This window comes from Brassica napus, chromosome C7 (genome assembly GCF_020379485.1).
Source record: "Brassica napus cultivar Da-Ae chromosome C7, Da-Ae, whole genome shotgun sequence".
Classification (NCBI taxonomy): Eukaryota; Viridiplantae; Streptophyta; class Magnoliopsida; order Brassicales; family Brassicaceae; genus Brassica; species Brassica napus.
In genome coordinates, this window is record NC_063450.1 from 53,043,308 (window position 1) to 53,063,814 (window position 20,507).

At 33.4% G+C, this 20,507-nt stretch overlaps 4 protein-coding genes across 4 annotated transcripts; 2 read left to right on the forward strand and 2 right to left on the reverse strand.

The window, feature by feature from the left end:
* Positions 1 to 2,774: 2,774 nt before the first annotated feature.
* On the reverse strand, positions 2,775 to 8,031 carry LOC111207535 (transcription factor RSL2-like). Its single transcript, XM_022705683.2, has 5 exons — positions 4,202 to 8,031; positions 3,731 to 4,021; positions 3,518 to 3,583; positions 3,329 to 3,394; positions 2,775 to 3,237 (listed from the first exon to the last, which is right to left on the reverse strand). The coding sequence occupies exons 1-5, from the start codon at positions 4,748 to 4,750 to the stop codon at positions 3,157 to 3,159; spliced, it is 1,053 nt and encodes a 350-aa protein (XP_022561404.1). The 5' UTR covers positions 4,751 to 8,031; the 3' UTR covers positions 2,775 to 3,156.
* A 5,351-nt stretch (positions 8,032 to 13,382) lies between these two features.
* On the forward strand, positions 13,383 to 14,349 carry LOC106441152 (40S ribosomal protein S29-like). Its single transcript, XM_013882960.3, has 3 exons — positions 13,383 to 13,568; positions 13,967 to 14,066; positions 14,195 to 14,349. Exons 1-3 carry the CDS (start codon positions 13,507 to 13,509, stop codon positions 14,201 to 14,203), a joined length of 171 nt encoding a protein of 56 aa, XP_013738414.1. The 5' UTR covers positions 13,383 to 13,506; the 3' UTR covers positions 14,204 to 14,349.
* A 386-nt stretch (positions 14,350 to 14,735) lies between these two features.
* On the forward strand, positions 14,736 to 16,143 carry LOC111207813. The gene is made up of 2 exons (XM_022706195.1): positions 14,736 to 14,885; positions 14,965 to 16,143. Exon 2 carries the CDS (start codon positions 14,965 to 14,967, stop codon positions 15,838 to 15,840), a length of 876 nt encoding a protein of 291 aa, XP_022561916.1. The 5' UTR covers positions 14,736 to 14,885; the 3' UTR covers positions 15,841 to 16,143.
* LOC106441150 (PXMP2/4 family protein 4) lies at positions 16,117 to 17,693 on the reverse strand. The gene is made up of 4 exons (XM_013882958.3): positions 17,216 to 17,693; positions 16,900 to 17,128; positions 16,659 to 16,783; positions 16,117 to 16,516 (listed from the first exon to the last, which is right to left on the reverse strand). Exons 1-4 carry the CDS (start codon positions 17,588 to 17,590, stop codon positions 16,427 to 16,429), a joined length of 819 nt encoding a protein of 272 aa, XP_013738412.2. The 5' UTR covers positions 17,591 to 17,693; the 3' UTR covers positions 16,117 to 16,426.
* Positions 17,694 to 20,507: the final 2,814 nt, after the last annotated feature.

The window sequence follows — 20,507 nt, forward strand, 5'->3', positions numbered from 1 at the left end:
AATTCTTTTGATAGTAGCTGTCATTTCAATAAACTATTTGATTGATTATTGTAATTATAAGTCGAACTGAGTATATTTTAGGGAGTGCTCAACCTTAGCAATTTTTTTAAAATATGTTGATTATTGAAAGAAATAAAAAACGGTAATAGAAAAGTAAAGAGGTAGAAAGAGTCGCCATTGATGGCCTTGTTGTCAAATTATGCAATAATAACAAATAATATAACAAAAAAATATAACCTACAGGATTATATGATATGATCAACCGATCTTTATATAATTCTAGTTTCTGTTTACTTTCTTAAATAATCAAAACGTAGGACATGAGAAAAAAGAATATGCCTTGTTCCTACTACTTATATGTAACAATATATATACATTACAAAATATAGTATTTAAAATAGCATTTGAATTTATTTTTTAAACATTTGTTTATGGCTGTTAATATCAAAAGAACCTCAATAATATATATATTTATATACCATGAACATGTACAAAATTATAAAAATATACCACGAGACTCTAGGTCAACTGATAGTTAAGAGTTTAGGAAGTGACCAAAAGCCAAAGTCAAATACTACTTTAATAGCCAGCATGTCAATTTTACAACCTTTTTCTGATAGAGACAATTTTACAACTTACAGAACGTTGCTAGTTGAATGTAGTTCCTAAATGGATTAGACTACCTATTATAATATAGTTGACCTTTATTTAGAATATTTCAAACGTTTTGTAATGTTTCTTACAACCAGGAACTTTCGTGATGTTTGAGAATTTTTCTTTTATTTTTAACTTTGCTTTTTAACAAAAAAATACTTTACAAGATATCATTATCTTCTTTTTTATCATTATCAAATTTAAAATATTTTTATTTCTGTAAACGAGTTATCAAAAAAAAAAATCCATATGCAAACTTTTATATACTAAATCTTATCATAAACGAGACATTTATTAAATTTTGATGCTATAAAAGTTTCATAATCACTTTTAAACTAATGGGATAAAACTTTAGAATTATAGTTTTGATGTCATGAAAATCATGAATAAGAAACTGATTGAAGTTTGATGCTATAAAGAATTCGTTATTACTTTTCAAAGCTGTAAAAATAGTTATAATCGTTGGCAGAAATAAATAGATGTAGTTTTAATATGAATTAATTATTAATAAAAATAAGATATCTGATATTGATTGCAATGAATAAGACTGAAAAATGGATATGCTATCTAGTTACTTTTAAATGTTTTGGGCTATGAGATATAAAATCTTATTTAATTCTTTGATATCATGTATTCAGAGACTTTTTTTTTACAAAAAAAAAATGTATTCAGACTCTTGTCAGGGAATAATATGTATATGATGGTGTATAAGTATGATACAGCTATTGCATGGGAACAATTATATTTAATAAAAATCAGACTGTGGAAAACCAAATGCGCAGAATCAATACTAAAATATTCCATTTCAAGAGTACATAAACTATATACATGAACTGGACTTATTCAAGAATACGTGTGAGAATGAACATTGTAGCGGCCGAAGTTTCATGTATGTAAACTATTCCTTTTTGGTTTGGACGATTAGAGTTTTTCGGTTATAAAATATTTATTTGGCACTAAAATTACTTGTATAGTAGCATGCAAACAAATAGGTGATATATGCTTAATACCGTAAAAATGGTTGAAAATAATTATCATGATCGTTCGATGTTCCTCGATCATTCATCAACCTTGGAAAACTTGGAAGCAGCCTGCTTGGAAGAATTTTAGTTACACTGATGCCTGATGGTAAAGTCGAACGTGGAAGATTATGCTTGGGACGTCTCGATATGGATCTCAGACAGCCGGATGGATCCTGCGAATTTGAGCTTCATTGTAGAGTCGTATTAAACTTGGTGTTGTACGATAATGGAAAATCATAGATCACACAATTCTATACTTCATCTGGCGAGAGAAATGCGGTAGGTTATACAACATCTACCATATTTGGTTGCAAACATACTATAACAAACTAACTGCTTAGTTAGGAACTCCATAGCGGCTAGCTCGCCATGTCTCTATTGCAACAATCCATCTTATAATTTGTCAAAAAAAAACAATCCATCTTATGAACATAATTCGGCTTTGCCAACACAACTAATTTTGTAAATAGGTATGTTCATGGTTATAATCTGGCTATTGTAAGTAATCTTTGGCAACAATATTCTTTCCGAATAAATTTAACTTAAATAATAAAACTGAAAATTTACTGCATGTATTAAAGTTCACACATATTCATTCCAATAGGAAGTATATGACCGACCGTATGTCTATCTCTAGCTAATTCTAGCTGCACCACTGTATAAAAAGTCCACAGTATATGGAGTCTAGTCTGTAATTTGAATAAAACTTTTACTTTAGTTACATTTTTTTTGGTAAAAATGTAAAGATATTATTATCAAATTTTTTTTCGTTTTTGACAGAATTACAGAGGTTAACAAAAATCAGGAAAAAAAAAATCCTAAACACAAACTCAATCTAGTTATAAGAGGGCAGACACAACCGTCATAACCAATATCCCGAGACTCGACCAAGGCCGCACCAACAGCTTGCCGCAAAAAGATGAGCCAAGTTCAACTGAGAGCCGGAACCCGGTAATTTTGGCCTCTCCGGTGATCCGCTCTTAAAAATAATGATCTAACCGAAAACAGCTCGTGGAGGGCTTCATAGCACCCGTCCACATGAACATACAGCAACAGAAGAGGCCTAGTTACTTTTTCATTGATAAACAAATTTATAGAGCTTTAGCACATATACAAATATATTAACCAACTTCTTTTGTTAAGAATTTTTTTTTAACATACATTGATTATCAATGAGACAACATCACTAAGAAAATGGTCATCATACATTGAATTTTGTGATTATATTATGGGGTCAGATTCCGCTACCAAGAAGCATCTTCATCTTAAAAAAATAGAGAAAAGATATGAAGAATGACTCAATTTTTTATTTAAAAAGATGGAATATAGGAACTGGAATGTGACTCTCCATTTCTTTCATATTATACATTGTACGAGAAATTATAATCGAACTCGTCCGAAGGCGGAGAATATTAAAAATGAAACGGAACATCACATTTTTGTTATAAAAAATTCTAATTAAAATCATAAGATCCGTGCATCATCTCGGCGAGTTGAGGCCAATGTCCATTCCGTTAAAAGCAATCGGCGCATACATCCATAGATCATCAGAGCTTAATAACTGCGTGATTATTATTTTAATTTTAATTAGATCGCACTCATATATGACACATGCATGAATGTACACGTAGACTGTCAAAATTAAAACCCACCTTAATTTGGAGTTGCAAAAATTTGACGTAATGAACGGCTTCCTCAAGCATTGTACTGATATCAACCTGTAACGCATTTAAGAAACTATATATGTTTAGAATTTTTAACGTTTCTTGTAAAATAAATTGCATGCAACGAACAACCATATCATCTGCATGTGTTTAACGTTTGCATGAAATTTTTTTTACCTTTGTTCCATTGGGGACCAGATTTTGCAAAATCCTCAGTCTCTCGTTTATCCTTTCTCTTCTTTTCTGCACAACCAAATGATGATTCTTACTTTCTTAGGCTTTCTACTTTTTGGGGAATAATGATTTACGTTTTGTGTCCCAAAAAAAAGAAGAAAATATTGATCAAAATTAAAGAAAAAACGTTGACGTTAACAAGAGAAATATATTTACCCTTGCGTAAAGGCTTTGAGGGTCGGTGGCAGCACCGCGACTGGCCCTGGTCTTTCCGTTAAGGTTGAGGGCCTTGGAGGCATCTTCTTCATCTTCTTCTCCATCATCCTGAGAAGGGCATTGTGATTCTTCCTCGGAACAGAAAGTGGTGCTCGAGTTCTGTCTACTCATCATAGTCCCACTCTTTCTTTTCTTCACCTTCTCTCCTTCATCTTCTTCGCCATTGTTGGTATCGTCGCGCATCTCTATATTCTTTTGGCCTCTCTTACTCACTTTTGTTCTCTTGTTTTTCTGAAACCACCAATTAACAGATATTATAGTCAATAAACCATGTTACTATCATATATCTTTGGTGGAGAATGTTTTTTTTTTAATATAAATGGTAATATTTTGATGCAATCAAGTTCATATAGATTCCACTAAGTCCCTCTAAATTGACAACCAGATAGGAATCTTAAGCCGTAAACTTACATCAGCCGATGTCGCACGTGATCTCTTCTTGGAACCGGTGAGAGATTTCTGATGTTGATCCGTAGTAGTCACAGAGATCTCGGATTGCAAGATGCTCTCCTCCTCATTGTGGTTCTCAACAACGGTTTCCAAGGGAAAAAGAGTCTTTCCAGATGAGTATTTCTCCACGTCACATTCACTTGTCTCCTCACCAACAAGGTAAGAGTTGGTGTTGATGGTCGCATCTTCCAGCCCAAAGTCCATTGGCACATTGTTGTTCTCTTCAACCGCGGGTGGTACCACCGCATAGTATCCACTGTTCCCAACGCTGTAGCTGCTGCTCTCCCCAGAGAAACAGAAGCTACTGGCTTCAGGCATGAGAGTAAGGTGGTTGTGATGAGAGCCAAGGCTCCAATACAAGCCGTGGTGGTCTCCACCGGTTGTCCCAGAGGCTGACCCGGTGCCAGGATGATCGTAGGAGGCGAGGAGTTGGTTCATGAAATCGGCTTCTTCGGTTGCATATGTGTACATTCCTCCGAGGCTGCTGCTCCATTCTCCCATGGCTTCCATTTTAATTTTGTTATTAAATTAAGCGTCTTGATTAGGAGATTAATCTTAGTTAAGAAGATTGGTTAGTTTTGTTTGTTGGATGCCTTGTAAGAAGTGAGGGAATGAGGGAGAGGAGTTGGGATGTATATATAGAGAACATGAGGAATAGTGGATAAATTATAACACCAATTACAATCATTGTTCTAATTAATTTATAAGGATACCCTTAGATATGGACAGCTAATAATTATGGTGGGCGATACAACTTGGTCTTCAAAGCATATTTTTGTCGTTTCTTGGTTATGACTCGATGTATTCCGCTTATCTTATTGCTCCACTTCGTAATTATTTCATAGTTCTTAAACACATCAATTTAAGTAAGCAAAAATAATATAGTTGGATGGTATACCCGAATATGAACAGTGTGATAATGGTATGTCAATTTTCAATAGAATTGTAGGATCAAGATTGGAGAAGCTCATTATATTGTTTAACTTCGCTGTAGATTATATATATATTTTTTTTTTTTGATAATCGTGGTATCCGGATGCCCCGTGGGGATCCGACTAGCACCTAAAGACCGTCCGGATAAATCTGAACCACTAAGGGCCCGCCGGAGCCCGCCGAAGGCATCCACGAGAGCTGGGCAGCCTCATGTAATGGACCCAGTGGCCGCGCGCAGTTGGAAGTGTTCTTATTGGGCCCAAAGGTCCTCAAGAGCAACATCCGCCAGAGTTGGCCCTCGAACCATTGACCTCACTTAAGAGGGGTATGGAGCGAGATCGTTCAACCACCACTGGACCACTAACGAGTAGATTATATATTAGTTAGCTAGGCTTACGTTTTACCAAAGCTTCCAACTTATAAGGTTAGCACAAACTCAAATTGAACCGTCCGAAATTCAATTTTCGATACATATAATATTTAAAACTTTCGGGGGACATTGTATTTACGGTCGGATTAATAATATGCTCGCTAATTGCGCTGATCCATTGAGTTTAATGTTGAGTACTAATTAGATACATAACTTTTTCAAAGTTAATTAAATATATTTACCAAAACACAATACATATTTGATAAATTACATATGATCCTTAACAACAACAACAACAAAAACTGCATATGATGATGTCTTCAAAAACTTCCATTAATAGACATCCTGCCATGATATAGCAAAGACCTTGTTTTAGTTTAGTAGAAAAATATTATCTCGCTATAATATTCTACTACATCTTCAGAATATTCCAATCTATTGATAAAATATAAATGTATTTTATCTTATAATCTGTAAAGCGACACAACGTATTAATCAATACTTTACCTTACATAACTAACAAATAATCGAAAAACGAAATGTGGGTTTAAGAGAGGAGAGAATTTTATGCGCTTCCCATCCAGTCATTAAAAGAATATATGCTATACAACTTTTAAATATCGTAAATGATCTATTTCGGATACTCAGAGCACCATTATCGCTGACTTTCTAAGAGATGTATGGCCCACAAAAATCATAAAATCCACCCTTTTTTTTTTGCAAGAGTCGAGTTCGGTAAAATTTTTGTACTGTTTGCGGGTCTCACTGACACGTGGCAGCCCGCGATTGGTCTATTTTTAATTATTTTTTTTAATCGGACAAAACAAAAAAAATAAAAATAAAAAAAATTAGAACCCACACTCCCCCGTTGCGTTAATGCTGCTCTTACTCCTAGACTTTACAAAAATATATAGAAGCATGTAAATTGTTATTTATTTAAGGATAGAAAGAACATTTAAATTCACCTCACCCTTTAGAACCAATCAAAGTGACACATAAATTATTAATTAAAAATATTAAATTAAATAAAAAATAGCTACAAAAAATAAAAACACTAATTTTAACGACGCTAACGCTTCCAGTTAAACCCTAAACCCTAAACACTAAATCTTAAATTCTAAACCCTACACCCTAAATTCTAAACCCAAATCCAAACCTTTAAACCCAAACCCTAATCCTAGATCCTAAACCCAAATTATATATCCTAAACCTAAAAACTAGACTATAAACCTAAATTCTATATCCTAAACCCAACTCGAAAAATTAATGTTAAAATAACAAAAAAAATTGATCAATCTGATTCATGCATACATGATACATCATACTAATAATAAAAAAGTGTGGTGATACTGATGTTACTATATATGGTAGTTATAGAACCTTAGGGTTAGGGCCTGGGTAATTATGTCCATCAAGGCTATTCCTCTAATTTTATCTTCTGGTTTATACAGTTTTTTTATAAGTGGTTTATACAGTTTTACTACACTAGATTCTTGTAATTTTTTAATTATTATAAGTTCTTATTTAAATAAGAGTCGAACTCTTCTGTAACTTTGCAGAAAGAGAAGACTTTATGAGCGAAGGAGAGAATAGATGTGAAGTGGAGAATCAGAGACCTGGTTGTTGAACGTGACAGTTTTTTGTATCATAATCCTGTTTTAAAGGAGAAAAAGTAAAGTAATGAAATTGAGTTATAATTCATCTGTTCCTAAAAATAAGATTTGATGTTCCAATACGTAAGATGTTTTCAATTTTTTAGGTAACTTTTATTTTATTAAAAATTGTGTATCCAATCATATTTTAATAGTGTATTTTGTAATTGGTTGAATACCATTAATTTATAGTTTTAATGATATTTTTTAGATAAAAAGTAGTTTTTTTAATATGTGTGTTTCCACCGGAATATCTTTTATCTAGCAAAAGAGAGAGTATGATTTAACACTATTAAGTAATTATTGATAAGGTTGAGCCAACCACTAGACGGCAGATCGTGCGCGTGGATATTCCATAAGATCATAAGCCATATTATAAACACTCTCACATTTGATAAAAAAACACTCTCTCAATTTGTTTTCTTTTTTACAACAAAAACACTCTCTCAGTTAATATCTCGTCTTATGCGCAAATAAATTGTTGACAAAAAAACCCAAATAAATTTCGTCATAATAATTCGAGACATAAGAAAACGCTCCCTAGCTAAAGCACAATTTAGACATCGGCCAAAGTTTTTTTTAGTAAAAAGCGAAAGTTAATTTGTTTCTTAAAATCCTAAGAAAATACTAAGATATTCCTAGGAAAGCTATAAACGCTAATATCCTTGTAATAAAACTCCTTTTATCATAATTAACCTTCTAAGAGCATGCAGGAATCACCAAAGATGCTAAATAAACTTTTCTGTGACTGCCAAAACTGAACAGTTGAGAGCTAAATAATGACGTAATCTAATTAATAAAAGAAACCATTTTGACCCTTATGCATAATGAAATTGTATACAGTTTCTTACTAATGCACTTAAACAATTAAATGTGTCTTCGGTAAACAATTAAATGTGTCTTCGGCTGAAGCAAGACGATTAATAATTTGCTTAAACGAAATTTTAAGAGACAATGTAGAACATTGTTATAACTTCCGAACATTATTAATATGTTCGAACTTAAGGAATATATAAAGTCAAATATAATTTTTTTGATCTTTTGATGCATGAGGGCCTCAAAAAAGTAGGAAATGCAACCCTGAAAGGAATATAAAGTAGGAAGAAACTGACAGAGATTCACAAAATGATCCATACACATTAAAGATCAGTGTACCTGTGTCATCCAATATCATTCAATACACAGTATAATAGTTTGCACAAATGTATCCGGTTTATTCTGGATATTCTATAGAATAAAATCCGTGCACAGCTCGAAAGACCCAATTGGGTAATCAGATCTGATTAAATTACATTAAAAATTATATTTGCTTGAACTATTTACCCAGAGATTACTTTTATAAAGCAATCCTTGCACGCACGACCAAACACCATCGAAGATCATACGGGTTTTATTATGATTTATAAAATATTTCAATAATTTCTTTGTTGGGTAGGTAGCTGGCAATATGATGCCTCCTTAAAATTTAAAATAGCCAAACAACCACTTTTCTTATTCTTCATAAAATTGTCGTTTCAGTTAACATGGACGCTATTTTGTAATATTAAACCTTTTTTTCTTTTCGTATTAGTAATATTTATTGATATTAATTCCAGAAAACGATTTTATGAATGAAATAAGAATCCTATATACCAAAAAAAAAGTTTTCTTTTCCAATAGTTCAAAAAGTTTGTTAAACTTAGTTTTAAAAAAAAGTTTATTATAATTACTTATAAGACTGAATTACTCCCTTCTCTCTTAAATAAAGGTGATAATTCTACTTTTACCACAAATGAAGTACATATTTAACGGTTTAATGACAAATACTGAAAGATGAGCCAACTCACCATCTACTATTTGACCAAAAATTACCAAGTCAATTGAGGAACCAAGTTACGGCCACTATAATTCCCTTAAATTATAAGAAGATCCGACTTCTTCCTGAAGTATTTTGTTGAAGAAGTTAGTAATATGGTGACATTGATGAAAACTGTGCGATAATGAGGTAGATGAAAATATTTCTACGAAATACAATTAGAGATCAAGGTGCAACGTGTGTCGGATATTCCTCAGCATCATTTATTCATATTAAATTCCTAGCGAATGTGTTTAAAGTTTAACGCTTAAAATATAATTTTTATAAGAAATTTGTGACTTTTTCTTCTGATCTTACCGGTTTAAAAAGTAACCATGAAGAAACACCTAATTTATAACTACTGACGCCCTCGGATCTACTGTTCACATGGTGGGGGCAAGTGCCCTCAGTTATTTTAAAATTATTAATTTAGTTGTTATTGATTTTTATTTTTTGCTTCCACCAAAGTTTTTCATTTTGCACCCACTTTTTTTGTTTCTGAGCCAAAAAACAACATTTAGAGTCAAAAGTTAGAAGTTTGATTCAAATGTTTTAATTTCCAAAATACTAATTGATACTAAATCAATTAGCATTTAAAAAAAGTAAGACATATCTTTAAATTTATAGACTAGAGACCACAAGCTTATATATTTTTATTTGGTCAATAAATAATTATACGCTCTTAGCAAAAAACAGTAGAATAATTATTAATTTGGCCCAATAACGTAAAAATGAGTATAGTTACTGTGGTTAGTTTTGTAGTTTAAACTTTTTTTGTTTTTATAATTAAAGAATTACATAAATTAACGAGTTTTACTATTGCATACGTGATTTTGATGAATTTTTTTTTGTGTGTTCTTATTGACTAAATATTAAATATAATTTTATTTTAACTATAAAAATATTCTATTAATATACTTACCAATAAAACATATATTATATTATATTATATTATATAAAATATAAAATATAAATCTTTTAAACTAATGTAGTATACTTATATTTTTGTCCTTAATCAAAATATTTTATAGATTCGCCAATACAATCGATCATTCCAATTGTTTATATATATAAAAGTACGTACGAACTTATATCTCTATTTAAGTGTTTAGCATATTATATTTTTTTGGTAAAAATGTTTAGCATATTATATATCGGAATCATACGTGTTTTCTATAACAACTATGAAATTTGATCATAACTCTAGTATTATAAAGAGCAATTATTTGATGTACCTAATTAAATTTGATTTGGCTGACGATTGGTAGTTCAATGGAATGTCTTTATTCGTTTATCTATATAACTATTGGCATTATAAGACCATCTAATATTACTCTTCTCTTCTTTCAATGTGGCTTTCTGATTTGATTATACTTAACGATACGATTATTACTAGAATCTTTAATATCATATAAAACGTTTGTTACGGTTTGCGTCCGCCTCGTGCATTCGTCTTTTCTTTTCTATAAAACTTCGACGTTTGGTGCATTGATTGATGTAGGACAAAAAATGTTTCACAACAATAGTCTATAAGCAACAAATAACACAAACATTCTTTAATGGATATAAGAAATGAAATATACACTAGAACAGATTTTGATCAAATCAAAGACCAGAAGAATATGATCTATTAACTTTTTTCTAATGTAGTCAATATATATATATATGCAATTTCTATATATTTAAGTAATTTTGTCCGTATCATTTGATGGCCGGAACTGAGATCCAATCGTCCATGGCTAGTCACACAATCGAAAACTGATTCTATCCTTTCTCAAAACTAAAGGTTTATTGTAGTCATATTAAACAGTATTTGAAAGAAATGAATTTTCTTAGTCTAAAATTTCCGAGGTGTCGGAGTTTTGATGAATAATTGTTTTTATATTTTGGATCGAAATGGTTTTGTATAAATTGAAAGCAGGTTGCATCTCTAGCTGGGTCTCATTCTTATTATACAACTCTGTGGTGTATTTTTTGTATAAATAGACTTCGTCTACTCTAATGCAATATGAAATTTAATTATCTATCTCCTATTATTTTCAACATAATCCGATCCACCATCCTTTTGTCATTTGATTCAAATGTAACGAAATTTAACCGACGTAAAAAGTTATATGAATTTAATAAACTAAAGAAATACATACAATAGAGTGTTAAAACAAAAGAGACACATACAATAGTATTTCCAACAAGAAAAAAATATAATACTTTCAAGATAAAGATATACATACAATAGTCTGTAGAAATTAATATCTGCAACCTTTTTACGAATAATACTTATTTTATAACTGTGGAAATTTTAAAAAATTTCTAGGTACAAAGATTAATTCTACAAAACTTTGTGTTTATGCAACTAATCCATCTAAATGACATGGCTAGACAGCCAAAATGAATCAAATCCAAAATAGAAGTTCTAGGTTAAGACAATTTGGTTAAATAACATTGAGTTTTCTTTATATGGATGTGTTACACATGTGTATATTTCTTAGATATTTTTGAGTTGTATTCTTTGCAAACAAACACTGCTAAGTAATAAGTGTGTTGTTTGGTTGTACATTCCCGTTACAAGTTATGTCACGAGATACAATAGCAAACAAACAAGAAATTATCTCAATCATGGTATCATCATTTTGCTACTTCTTGTAGCTGTTTCTCAAATCTCATGACTTTTTTGAAGAAAAAAAATCTCATGACATTGATGGACTCTTTGAGTATGCTCGTTTGTAACTAAAATTAGTAGATAAAATATTCAGAAGGGTGACGCTAATACAAAATCAAACACAAATTTTCATTTATTCAGAAGAGCAAACATGACCAGTTTTATTTGAAAGAGCAGTAACATATTTGAACACATATTTCTCCTAACTTTGACATAACTTTCCAAGAAGTTAGGTTTTTAATAGATTGTGACATTGTAGATACATTTAATGCGGTTATTTGACACAAGTGTGATATTTTTCTTTTCGTGTCCAGTTACATATTGGCAGGTTATTTATTTATAAATTATGAGATTAATATTTGAAATTAATCAAATACATACAAGCATGCATCTTTAAAAAATAATATGGTTTACATTGGATATTCTTCACCAACTAATTATATATTTTGATATAGTGTTCTCATCCTAACCTTTTAAATTACAATTGACTTTTGTTTTCATCTTCTATTAAATTAGAATTGACTTTTGCTTCAAGGTATATCAATTACATTTGTAGTTTAAACTTGTGAACAGCTTAGTAGAAAATTATATATGTATATTTTTTAATCAAATGATATATTCAACAAAAATAAAAAATCGAATTACAAAATGGTTAACGGGAAGTCATTTTCATTTTCCATCTCCAGGTATATGGAGACATAAACAAAACTATGCACACGTTACAAAAGTTTCATATATGTACAGAGGTAACAGTATAGTCTAGTTATATTTTCTTATCATTTGACAACTAAGGACACCATTAGTGGTCATTTTTTAAAGGGTTTCTGTTGATAAAATAGTAATAAATATTAAAAAGTGAAAAAGAGAGAACAACAATTTTAGTAGAATCATCCGTCATAAAAGTACTTTTCCACAATTAGTTATAAAAACAAATAACATTATTTTATGTTTATTGAGAAATGTACTATGTTTTTTACCGCCGCTCCTGCTCTAAGATGATATATGTTACTGTTACTTTGTTATTATATACCTCTCTGTGTTTTCTTAACTTCTCCTCCTAATACTTTTGACAGTTATCCCAAAGAATATTAGTTGGAAATAATTTGACAACTATACTGAAATCTTCCCCGCATCATATAGTTTTTTGTGAAAAAAAATGTCCAAAACTAAAATGTATCTATGTTTATGCAGTCCGAGTGAATATTAGCCATGTTCGCTTAAGTGTCGCGCGACCAGCGACTAAAATTACGTCTGACCTGCGATTTGCGATCTGCGATTAAACCTGAAAACCATGTTCGTTTACGTGTCGCGTAATCTGCGATCTGCGACCTGCGACCAGTCGTGCGATCAAAATTTTCTTAACTTTTAGTCGTTGTTTTTCGGGCGACTTGAACGTAAATCCGCGACTTGTCGTACGACATCAAAACGAACAACAACCTGCGAGTTGCGACATGCGACCAATCGCAGGTCGCATGTTACGCGACAGCAAAACGAAAAACAACCTGCGACGTGCGATCTTTGGCACGTGGCATGTAGGGCGATAGCTAAACGAACAGGCCATCGTCATTGGTATTGGTGGATTATTCTTATAATGTATGGGATTGGCCCAAAAGCTTGTTTAGAAAACAAGTATGTATGCAAATAAGAGATTGGGCCTTTATTAATAGGCCCATCCTACAATCAAAATGCGTTCTCTGTGGCCCACTCAATATTGTCGCCGACAAAAGCTAGGGTTTTCCAATATTTCGACTGTTTATAACGCCGTTTCCATCTACGTATTCGTCTTCTAGCTTTTCACGCCTGAGCATTCGATAAATCATGGGTTTCGCTGCGATTTGGAACTCTCATCCCAAGAAGTACGGGCCTGGTTCCCGCACCTGGTATTGCTCTGTTTATATCCTCTTCTCATTTTCGTATTTTTCCTTTGATCTGTTTAGTTTGGAGAACGCATGCATTTTGATTAGTGTTTGTCTAGGCTAACTGTTTTACCTGCAAAAAAACTTTAATTTGAATCTGATCTCCTAATGCTGATAGTGGTGGATTAACCTTGTGAAGATCTCTGATGTTATGTTGCTGTTTAGGGTCTATTCGTGGAAAGTAGTTTTGTCCTTGTCGGAAGCAAAACCATGTTGATCTGTTTCTTAACCTTATGAAGATGCAAACTCTGCTTGAATGATTTAACTTTTTTAATTAATGATAACTCTGTTTAGCAGTAACCTTTCGTCTTTGTTGATGATATTGACGGATCTAACTTTTGAAAACTGTTTGATTTGTGTAGCCGTGTGTGTGGAAACTCGCATGGGCTAATCAGAAAGTATGGTCTTAACTGCTGTAGACAGTGCTTCCGCAGCAACGCCAAGGAAATCGGATTCATCAAGGTAAAATATTTGTTGATGATGATGTTATCAGATATTCTTGTCTCTATACAATTTCTTGTGTGTTTTTTTTTCTCGCACTTCACTTCCTTTGAAAAATAACTAATATTCCTCTGGTTTTGTGTTTGCAGTACCGTTAAAGATCTGGTGGTGTTGATGCAGTTGCAGTCATTTTGTTTTTTTTTTAAAAGCTTTTGAGACTTTAATATTGTAATGGATCTTATAAATGTTCTATGGTTTATGCAAGACATTTGAGTTGTTTTAATCCAAAATCTTTGTTCTGCAATTTGATCATATTATAGATTTGGAGGTTTTTTACTTTTTTGGGGTCTGTGGGTGGCGCTATTGCTCTGCTTATTTGGAGCTGTCTTTTATCATAATCTCTGTCTAACCAGGGAAAGGTCAAAATATTTTTACAACATTGGATGAGTAAATGACACTACTAGACAATAGTGAGACCAATGAAGCAATTCATTCACCATCATCATCAATTATCATACGCATACGTCTGATAATTACTTAAAATTTAAGAAATTTTAACTTAATCACCCATCATTTTGATTACAAAATCTATAGAGAAGAACAATAAGCTATTTCCCTTAAAAAAAAAAACCTCCTAACACGTGTGAAATTGTCCAAAGTGCCAAAAAAAACACTCGCACGTGTGGGATGGTCTTAGTTCCCACTTTCTCACGTACGAACGCGAACCAGGCGAAACAACGAACTAAACAAAAAAGCCCCTTTTGTCTTTAGGGCACAAAGGAGAAGAAGACTTTGAGGAGATTAAAGAGATCCCTTTTACTTCCTTCTCCGAATCTCCAGGTACGCGTTCACAATTGAGCTTTTCAAGATCTTGAATCGACACTTGTTCAATCTAATTCTTGGTTCGCTTCATCTTCAGATGGGATCCGATCAAAACCCTTCCCGGTCCGATACATCGGAGATCAAATCCCGCATCTACCGCCTAATCGGAACTCAAAGAGCCAACACTTACTTCCACCAGCTCGGGCGTTTCTTCGCCTCGAGGATCACCAAGCCCGAGTTCGACAAGCTCTGTCTCAAAACCATCGGCAGGCAACACATCTCGCTCCACAACCGTCTCATACGCTCCCTAATCAAGAACGCTACCGTCGCCAAGTCGCCTCCTCCTTCGAGGTACGTGAAGAAAGGCGGGAGCTTTGTTAGATTGAGCAATGGGAAACAGAGCATCCGTAGGAAGTTTAGAGACCGGCCTAGCCCGCTTGGTCCGCTTGGGAAGCCTCAGAGTGTTACTACTACCACCACGAGTGCTACTGAGTTGATGTCTCTAGGGAGCAGACCTCCTTTGGAAGTTGAGGAAGGGGAAGAGGTCGAGCAGGTAGCTGGGAGTCAGAGTGTGACTGCTCCTCTTGGTGTGGGTATGAGTCTCAGGAGGAAGGCTGTGTCGTGTAGTGGTTTTAACACTTGTCAGAGCAGCGGTGAGTTGCCGGATACGAGGACGCTGAGGAGCAGGTTGGAGATGGAAGGGGTTAAGGTGTCTATGGACTCTGTTAGTCTTCTTAATAGTGGGCTTGATGTGTTTATGAGGAGGTTGATTGAGCCTTGTTTGAGTTTGGCTAGTGCTCGATGCGGTGGGAGTGGACAGCAAAGGAGGAGGCTTTCTTCGTGTGTGTGGATGTCTGATTTTCGTGCTGGTATGGAGTTGAAGCCACAGGTTCTTGGAGAGGAATGGCCTATACTGCTGGAGAAGATATGTTCGCGTGTTTTAGATAGTAAATGTTTAGCAGAAGGGACATAGATTAGGTTACTATACATAGCATTTGATTTCAATCATTGGCTATTACCTGAACCTGTAATTGGGTTTGTTGTTTTGGTCCATTGGAAAGTAAAAAGTTGTTTAGATGGTTCAAGTTTACAAGCTTTGAAGAGAAGAAGTTGGGTCTCTGGTGTTGTACAAGTTCATATAGTAGAGTGAGATGAGATTCAAGTAGAGGTTTTAAAGTAGACGCCTTGTTGTTTGACTCTTTTTTTTTTTTCTCCTTTCTTTGCTCTCTGATGTAACAAAATTTAATAATGAAAGCAAAAAGGAACATTTCACTTTCTTGAAAAGACTTGTTTGATATGTATGGTCAAAGTTGATAGTAGCTAAGAAACATACATGTCACCAACTATTACATAAAAGTATAAACGCCAAGCTGAGTTAAATCTAAGAGTGATATCCAAATGCTGTGTTCTTCAAAGTCTTTACATTTACTCTGAAATCTTCAGAGAAAAAACAAAGAATGTAGAAGAAGGCTCTGCTTCCTTCCTTTTTGACTAACATAATTGAATTCTCCATATAGATAAAAGTTGGGCGTGTGAGAAGGGTTTGCAACAGAAATGTTTCAACTAGCAATGGGAGTTGGTTTCTCACGGCCAGCCATGTAAGTTATGTAGATAGTCCAAAGATACGAAAACGAGTTACTCACAAGTGGCTGCATACAAAAAAGAAACCATCATTGACATATACATAACCCAAACTCGAGATAAGACAAAGCAATGAAGAGAATAAATAAATGATTGCCCTGAACCAAAACAGCTTCAGTAAGAAGAGATCAAAATGAAGTGGTAAGTTACCTGTAAATGAACTGGGAAGAACTTGAATGTAATAAAATCACACATAGGCCAATACATGACACCGTTCAGCATCGTGGGAAGTAGATCTCTTTTCAATCTAGCAATTATCTCTGATCCGTTTTCACCTGAGAAAATAAATTCAAAATCTCACTTTGATGACTTATATAACACAAGCCTAGGAACAAAATTAACAGCAATCCCCCCATCAAACAAACTGATCAATAATCCATATCAAGCTTACCTTGTAGAGCTGCATTCAGCGAGAAGAAAATAACGTTCATGGTAGGACCATAAACCGTCTGTCCCATGGCCATTTTCTTAAACGTTGTGATCAGATCTCGCTTCGGGAAGAGTCTTGACATAAGATTGAACCAATAGTGAAGCGTAGGACCTAAGATCAGTAAACCATAACCAGCCATCCTAGCTGTTCTCACCAAGTCATAAGACTCGGAAGAAGCTTGAGGAATTGACTGTGTGAAAACATCCAAAAAATTCATTAACTCTCTAAAGTCCCATTATTCAATAAGCCACCAAGAAACGTAGCTAACTAAGCTTACCTGTGAAGACAAATCAGCGGCTATGTAGATAAGAGAAGACGTGACGGATTTAGTCAGAACCGGCCGTGTTTTCAACATGCTCAAATACCATCCCACGAACCCTGTCTTTACAAACGACGCAGTAGAGGCTGTCGAGGAAGAAGAGGAAGAAGAAGAGCAGAAACCGGAGATAAGTGAATAAGGAGAGACTCTTGCTTCCTTTGATCTCCCGAGAAACTGCGGCGTGCGAAAATAAGGCCTCGGCTGAAATCGCCGGACGTCTCCTCCTCGTGGTAAAAGATCGAGCTTTCCGAGAGGATTCGCCGCGGACGTTCGGTGTGAACGTAAGATCCGAGCGGCGTCGGAGGCAGCGTTTCTGAACAATGCGCCGGTCATTGCTCGTGATGTAGCTCCGAGGGTTTCGGGGAAGGGTTTTATATATAACGGCGGAGGAGGAGAAGAAGAAATAGAACAGAGCTCTCTGTTTTGTAATAAATAAAAAAAGAGTTAATCCGATGCAATATTTTCGCGAGTACATATATGTATTTCTACTCGCGCCTTATACCATAAGTCCATAATTATTCTTAATAAATACTATATTATACTGCATTTTTCTAGAGACGTTGAGTAGTTTCCGAGATATTTTCCAACAGAAAATGACGCCATCAATATATTCACACATAGACAATAATCGATTATTTTATCATATGACAAGACAACACATCGATTAGCAACTCAATATATTCGACAAGTCCATCCCCTTTTGTTATTGGTCTTTTGGTATAATGAAAATATGAAAACGAGGTGAGTTCATTAGAGAAAATTGTACCTTATAAAATTGTGTGAAAAAATTCACAACAAAAATATCTATGTTGAGTGTGAAATTTGCATCCTGCAAAGCGCGTGATCCAGAAAAGTTGGACGGGTCAAAAACCAAACGTCCCCAAACTATTTTTAGGTTGTGTAGTTTCTTGGCTGTCTAAAAGTCGAGTTCACATTGGCTCGGTCGATGTCATGGTCTCTGACACGTACAACTTTACTCTGTGACACTAACCTTTAGCAGCCGCCACCTGTTACTACGACATTCCCACATTTGAGCCACTTGTTGGCGTATTTTTTGGTTTGACCAAATTTTCACTAAAAAGTAAGAAGTCCAAAATGTGTATTACAAGATTGAAGCGAAGCCCAATAACCTAAGCCCAGTCACTAAACCTCTTTTGTTCACTCTTATTTATATATTAACAAAAACAAACATTGGAAGTAGATGCTAAACAATAACAGATGAGGGTTATTTTCCATGAACGTTATTTTCTTAACGTTCACAAAGTTCCATTAACTAAATGGATACGTATATAGAATAATGTGTGTGTTTTGGTTTAAAAATTGTGGCATACCCAAAATCAATATGAACTATCATCACTTTCGATTAAAATTTTGTTACAAAAAAAATAAGTTTGGAAAAAAAACTCTGAATACAAAAAACTGAACCAAATCTAATCCGAAAAAGTAGTACTGAACTTTAACAAAATTGGTTAGACATTCGAATGGGTTCAAAATTTTAGTATCTAGAGAACTAGAACAGAATCTGATCCAAAACAAAATATTTTGGGTATCCAAAAATATTCAAACCAGATTTATATACTTACTTATATTAATTATTTTTATATTTAATATCTAAAATAATATACAAAATATATAAGATGTTTTTAAGATGTTCAAAATGCTTGGAAATATATAAAAATAGTTAAAATACAGTATAACGTCTCGATAAAAATAGTTAAAGTACAGCATAACCTCTATAAATTCACCATGTTGATCAGTTCTACATGACAAACATAGAGTTTGACCAGAAGATATAATATCTTTCTTATTCTGGAAGCTCTAACGTGATGATAAAACAAGATTAATTAATATACCCACATCATACAGTCCGTCCACGTCAGTTTCTTAATTACAATGAGACAACTTCTTTGTAATTAATAGAATAAATGGTCCAACTTGCTATTAAATTAACACTAATCAGTACAACTACATTCACAAGTTTGATCAATTCTATAGAACAAACACACGAAGCGTTTGACCAGTATGCTGGAAACAGTATATAACGTGGTGAACCAAATGTAGATTAGTCTAAATACAACCGGCCCTAAGATGAGTAGATTAGCCAGAAAATGAATTCAATAGTTATCCATTTCTATTCGCCGACATGCAAAGTATATATCAGCTACACGTTGGTTACAGCTTTACTCACCGTTACTCATTCTCTTATTACAGATTTTCCTACTAATATATTGAATGTTACTAATATCCATTGGTTGACAAAAGAATACAAAATATAATTTACTTATAGAACTGCCTGTAACTTGTAATGAAATAAGTCAATGAGACACGCCTTTGAATCTCTTATCCTCCTGAACAATTCATATGCTCGGTAATTAATTTAATGTAGTTTCTTCCACGATTTAACTTTGATTATTTACATACTCTTAGACATGAATTTAGTTTTACAAAGTCATGTTTTTTATATAAATAACCTTTGAACATTGACGGCGTAAATTTCATATAAACGTAAGTATGTTACTCTAAAATAAAACATTATAGATATGTATATATTTCTTTACAATATACTATTAAAGTAGCAGCTGTTGATTTGCAGATGGAAAATTGATGATGAATCAGAGTAGATATTTTGGTTGGACCACTTTTTAATTTTTCTATAAGAAAGATTTTTATTAAAATATTTAAAAAAAGGCAAATCTTCAAAATAGCACTTTTCTAAGTTTATATCACAAAAATAGCACTCAAAAACTAAAATGACCAAAATAGCATCTTTCTAAGTTTATCCTTTGAAAATTTTAATGTTTTTTATTTTTCAAAATTTGAAATCTTATCCCCAAAGCCTCATTTTTCAACTCTAAACCCTAAACCCTAAACTCTAAACCCTAAACCATAAACCCTAAACCCTAAACCCTAAACTATAAACCCTAAACCCTAAACCCTAAATCCTAAACCCCACCCTTTAACTCTAAACCCTAAGTTTGTGACTTTTGATAAAACATTAAATACTATTTTTGTGACTTTTGACCTCGAGTACTAGTTTGGAAAAATAAACTTGATTTAGTGCTATTTTTGTCTTTTTCTCTTTAAAAAATGACGTTCATGTTTTTATTTGTCCGCCCAAAACTTTGTCAAATGGAGGTGGAAAATAAATAAAACAACGCGTTGAATAAATAAAAGAGGATTGAAAAAGCACGGCAAAGAAGGAAAACGACGCGTAGTCTACGGACGTATATAAGGAACGGCAGAGTCGAAA

What these genes read in the sequence shown, in the direction of transcription:
- LOC106441152 (XM_013882960.3), top strand. Translation starts at nt 13,507, where the DNA reads ATGGGTTTCGCTGCGATTTGGAACTCTCATCCCAAGAAGTACGGGCCT. An exon ending in GGGCCTGGTTCCCGCACCTG is followed by an intron (nt 13,569 to 13,966) that starts GTATTGCTCTGT and finishes TGATTTGTGTAG; the next exon opens with CCGTGTGTGTGGAAACTCGC.
- LOC106441150 (XM_013882958.3), bottom strand. Translation starts at nt 17,590, where the DNA reads ATGACCGGCGCATTGTTCAGAAACGCTGCCTCCGACGCCGCTCGGATC. An exon ending in CCGCTGATTTGTCTTCACAG is followed by an intron (nt 17,129 to 17,215) that starts GTAAGCTTAGTT and finishes GTTTTCACACAG; the next exon opens with TCAATTCCTCAAGCTTCTTC. An exon ending in TCTTCCCAGTTCATTTACAG is followed by an intron (nt 16,517 to 16,658) that starts GTAACTTACCAC and finishes TTTTGTATGCAG; the next exon opens with CCACTTGTGAGTAACTCGTT.
- LOC111207813 (XM_022706195.1), top strand. Translation starts at nt 14,965, where the DNA reads ATGGGATCCGATCAAAACCCTTCCCGGTCCGATACATCGGAGATCAAA.
- LOC111207535 (XM_022705683.2), bottom strand. Translation starts at nt 4,750, where the DNA reads ATGGAAGCCATGGGAGAATGGAGCAGCAGCCTCGGAGGAATGTACACA. An exon ending in CACGTGCGACATCGGCTGAT is followed by an intron (nt 4,022 to 4,201) that starts GTAAGTTTACGG and finishes TGGTGGTTTCAG; the next exon opens with AAAAACAAGAGAACAAAAGT. An exon ending in CTCAAAGCCTTTACGCAAGG is followed by an intron (nt 3,584 to 3,730) that starts GTAAATATATTT and finishes TTGGTTGTGCAG; the next exon opens with AAAAGAAGAGAAAGGATAAA.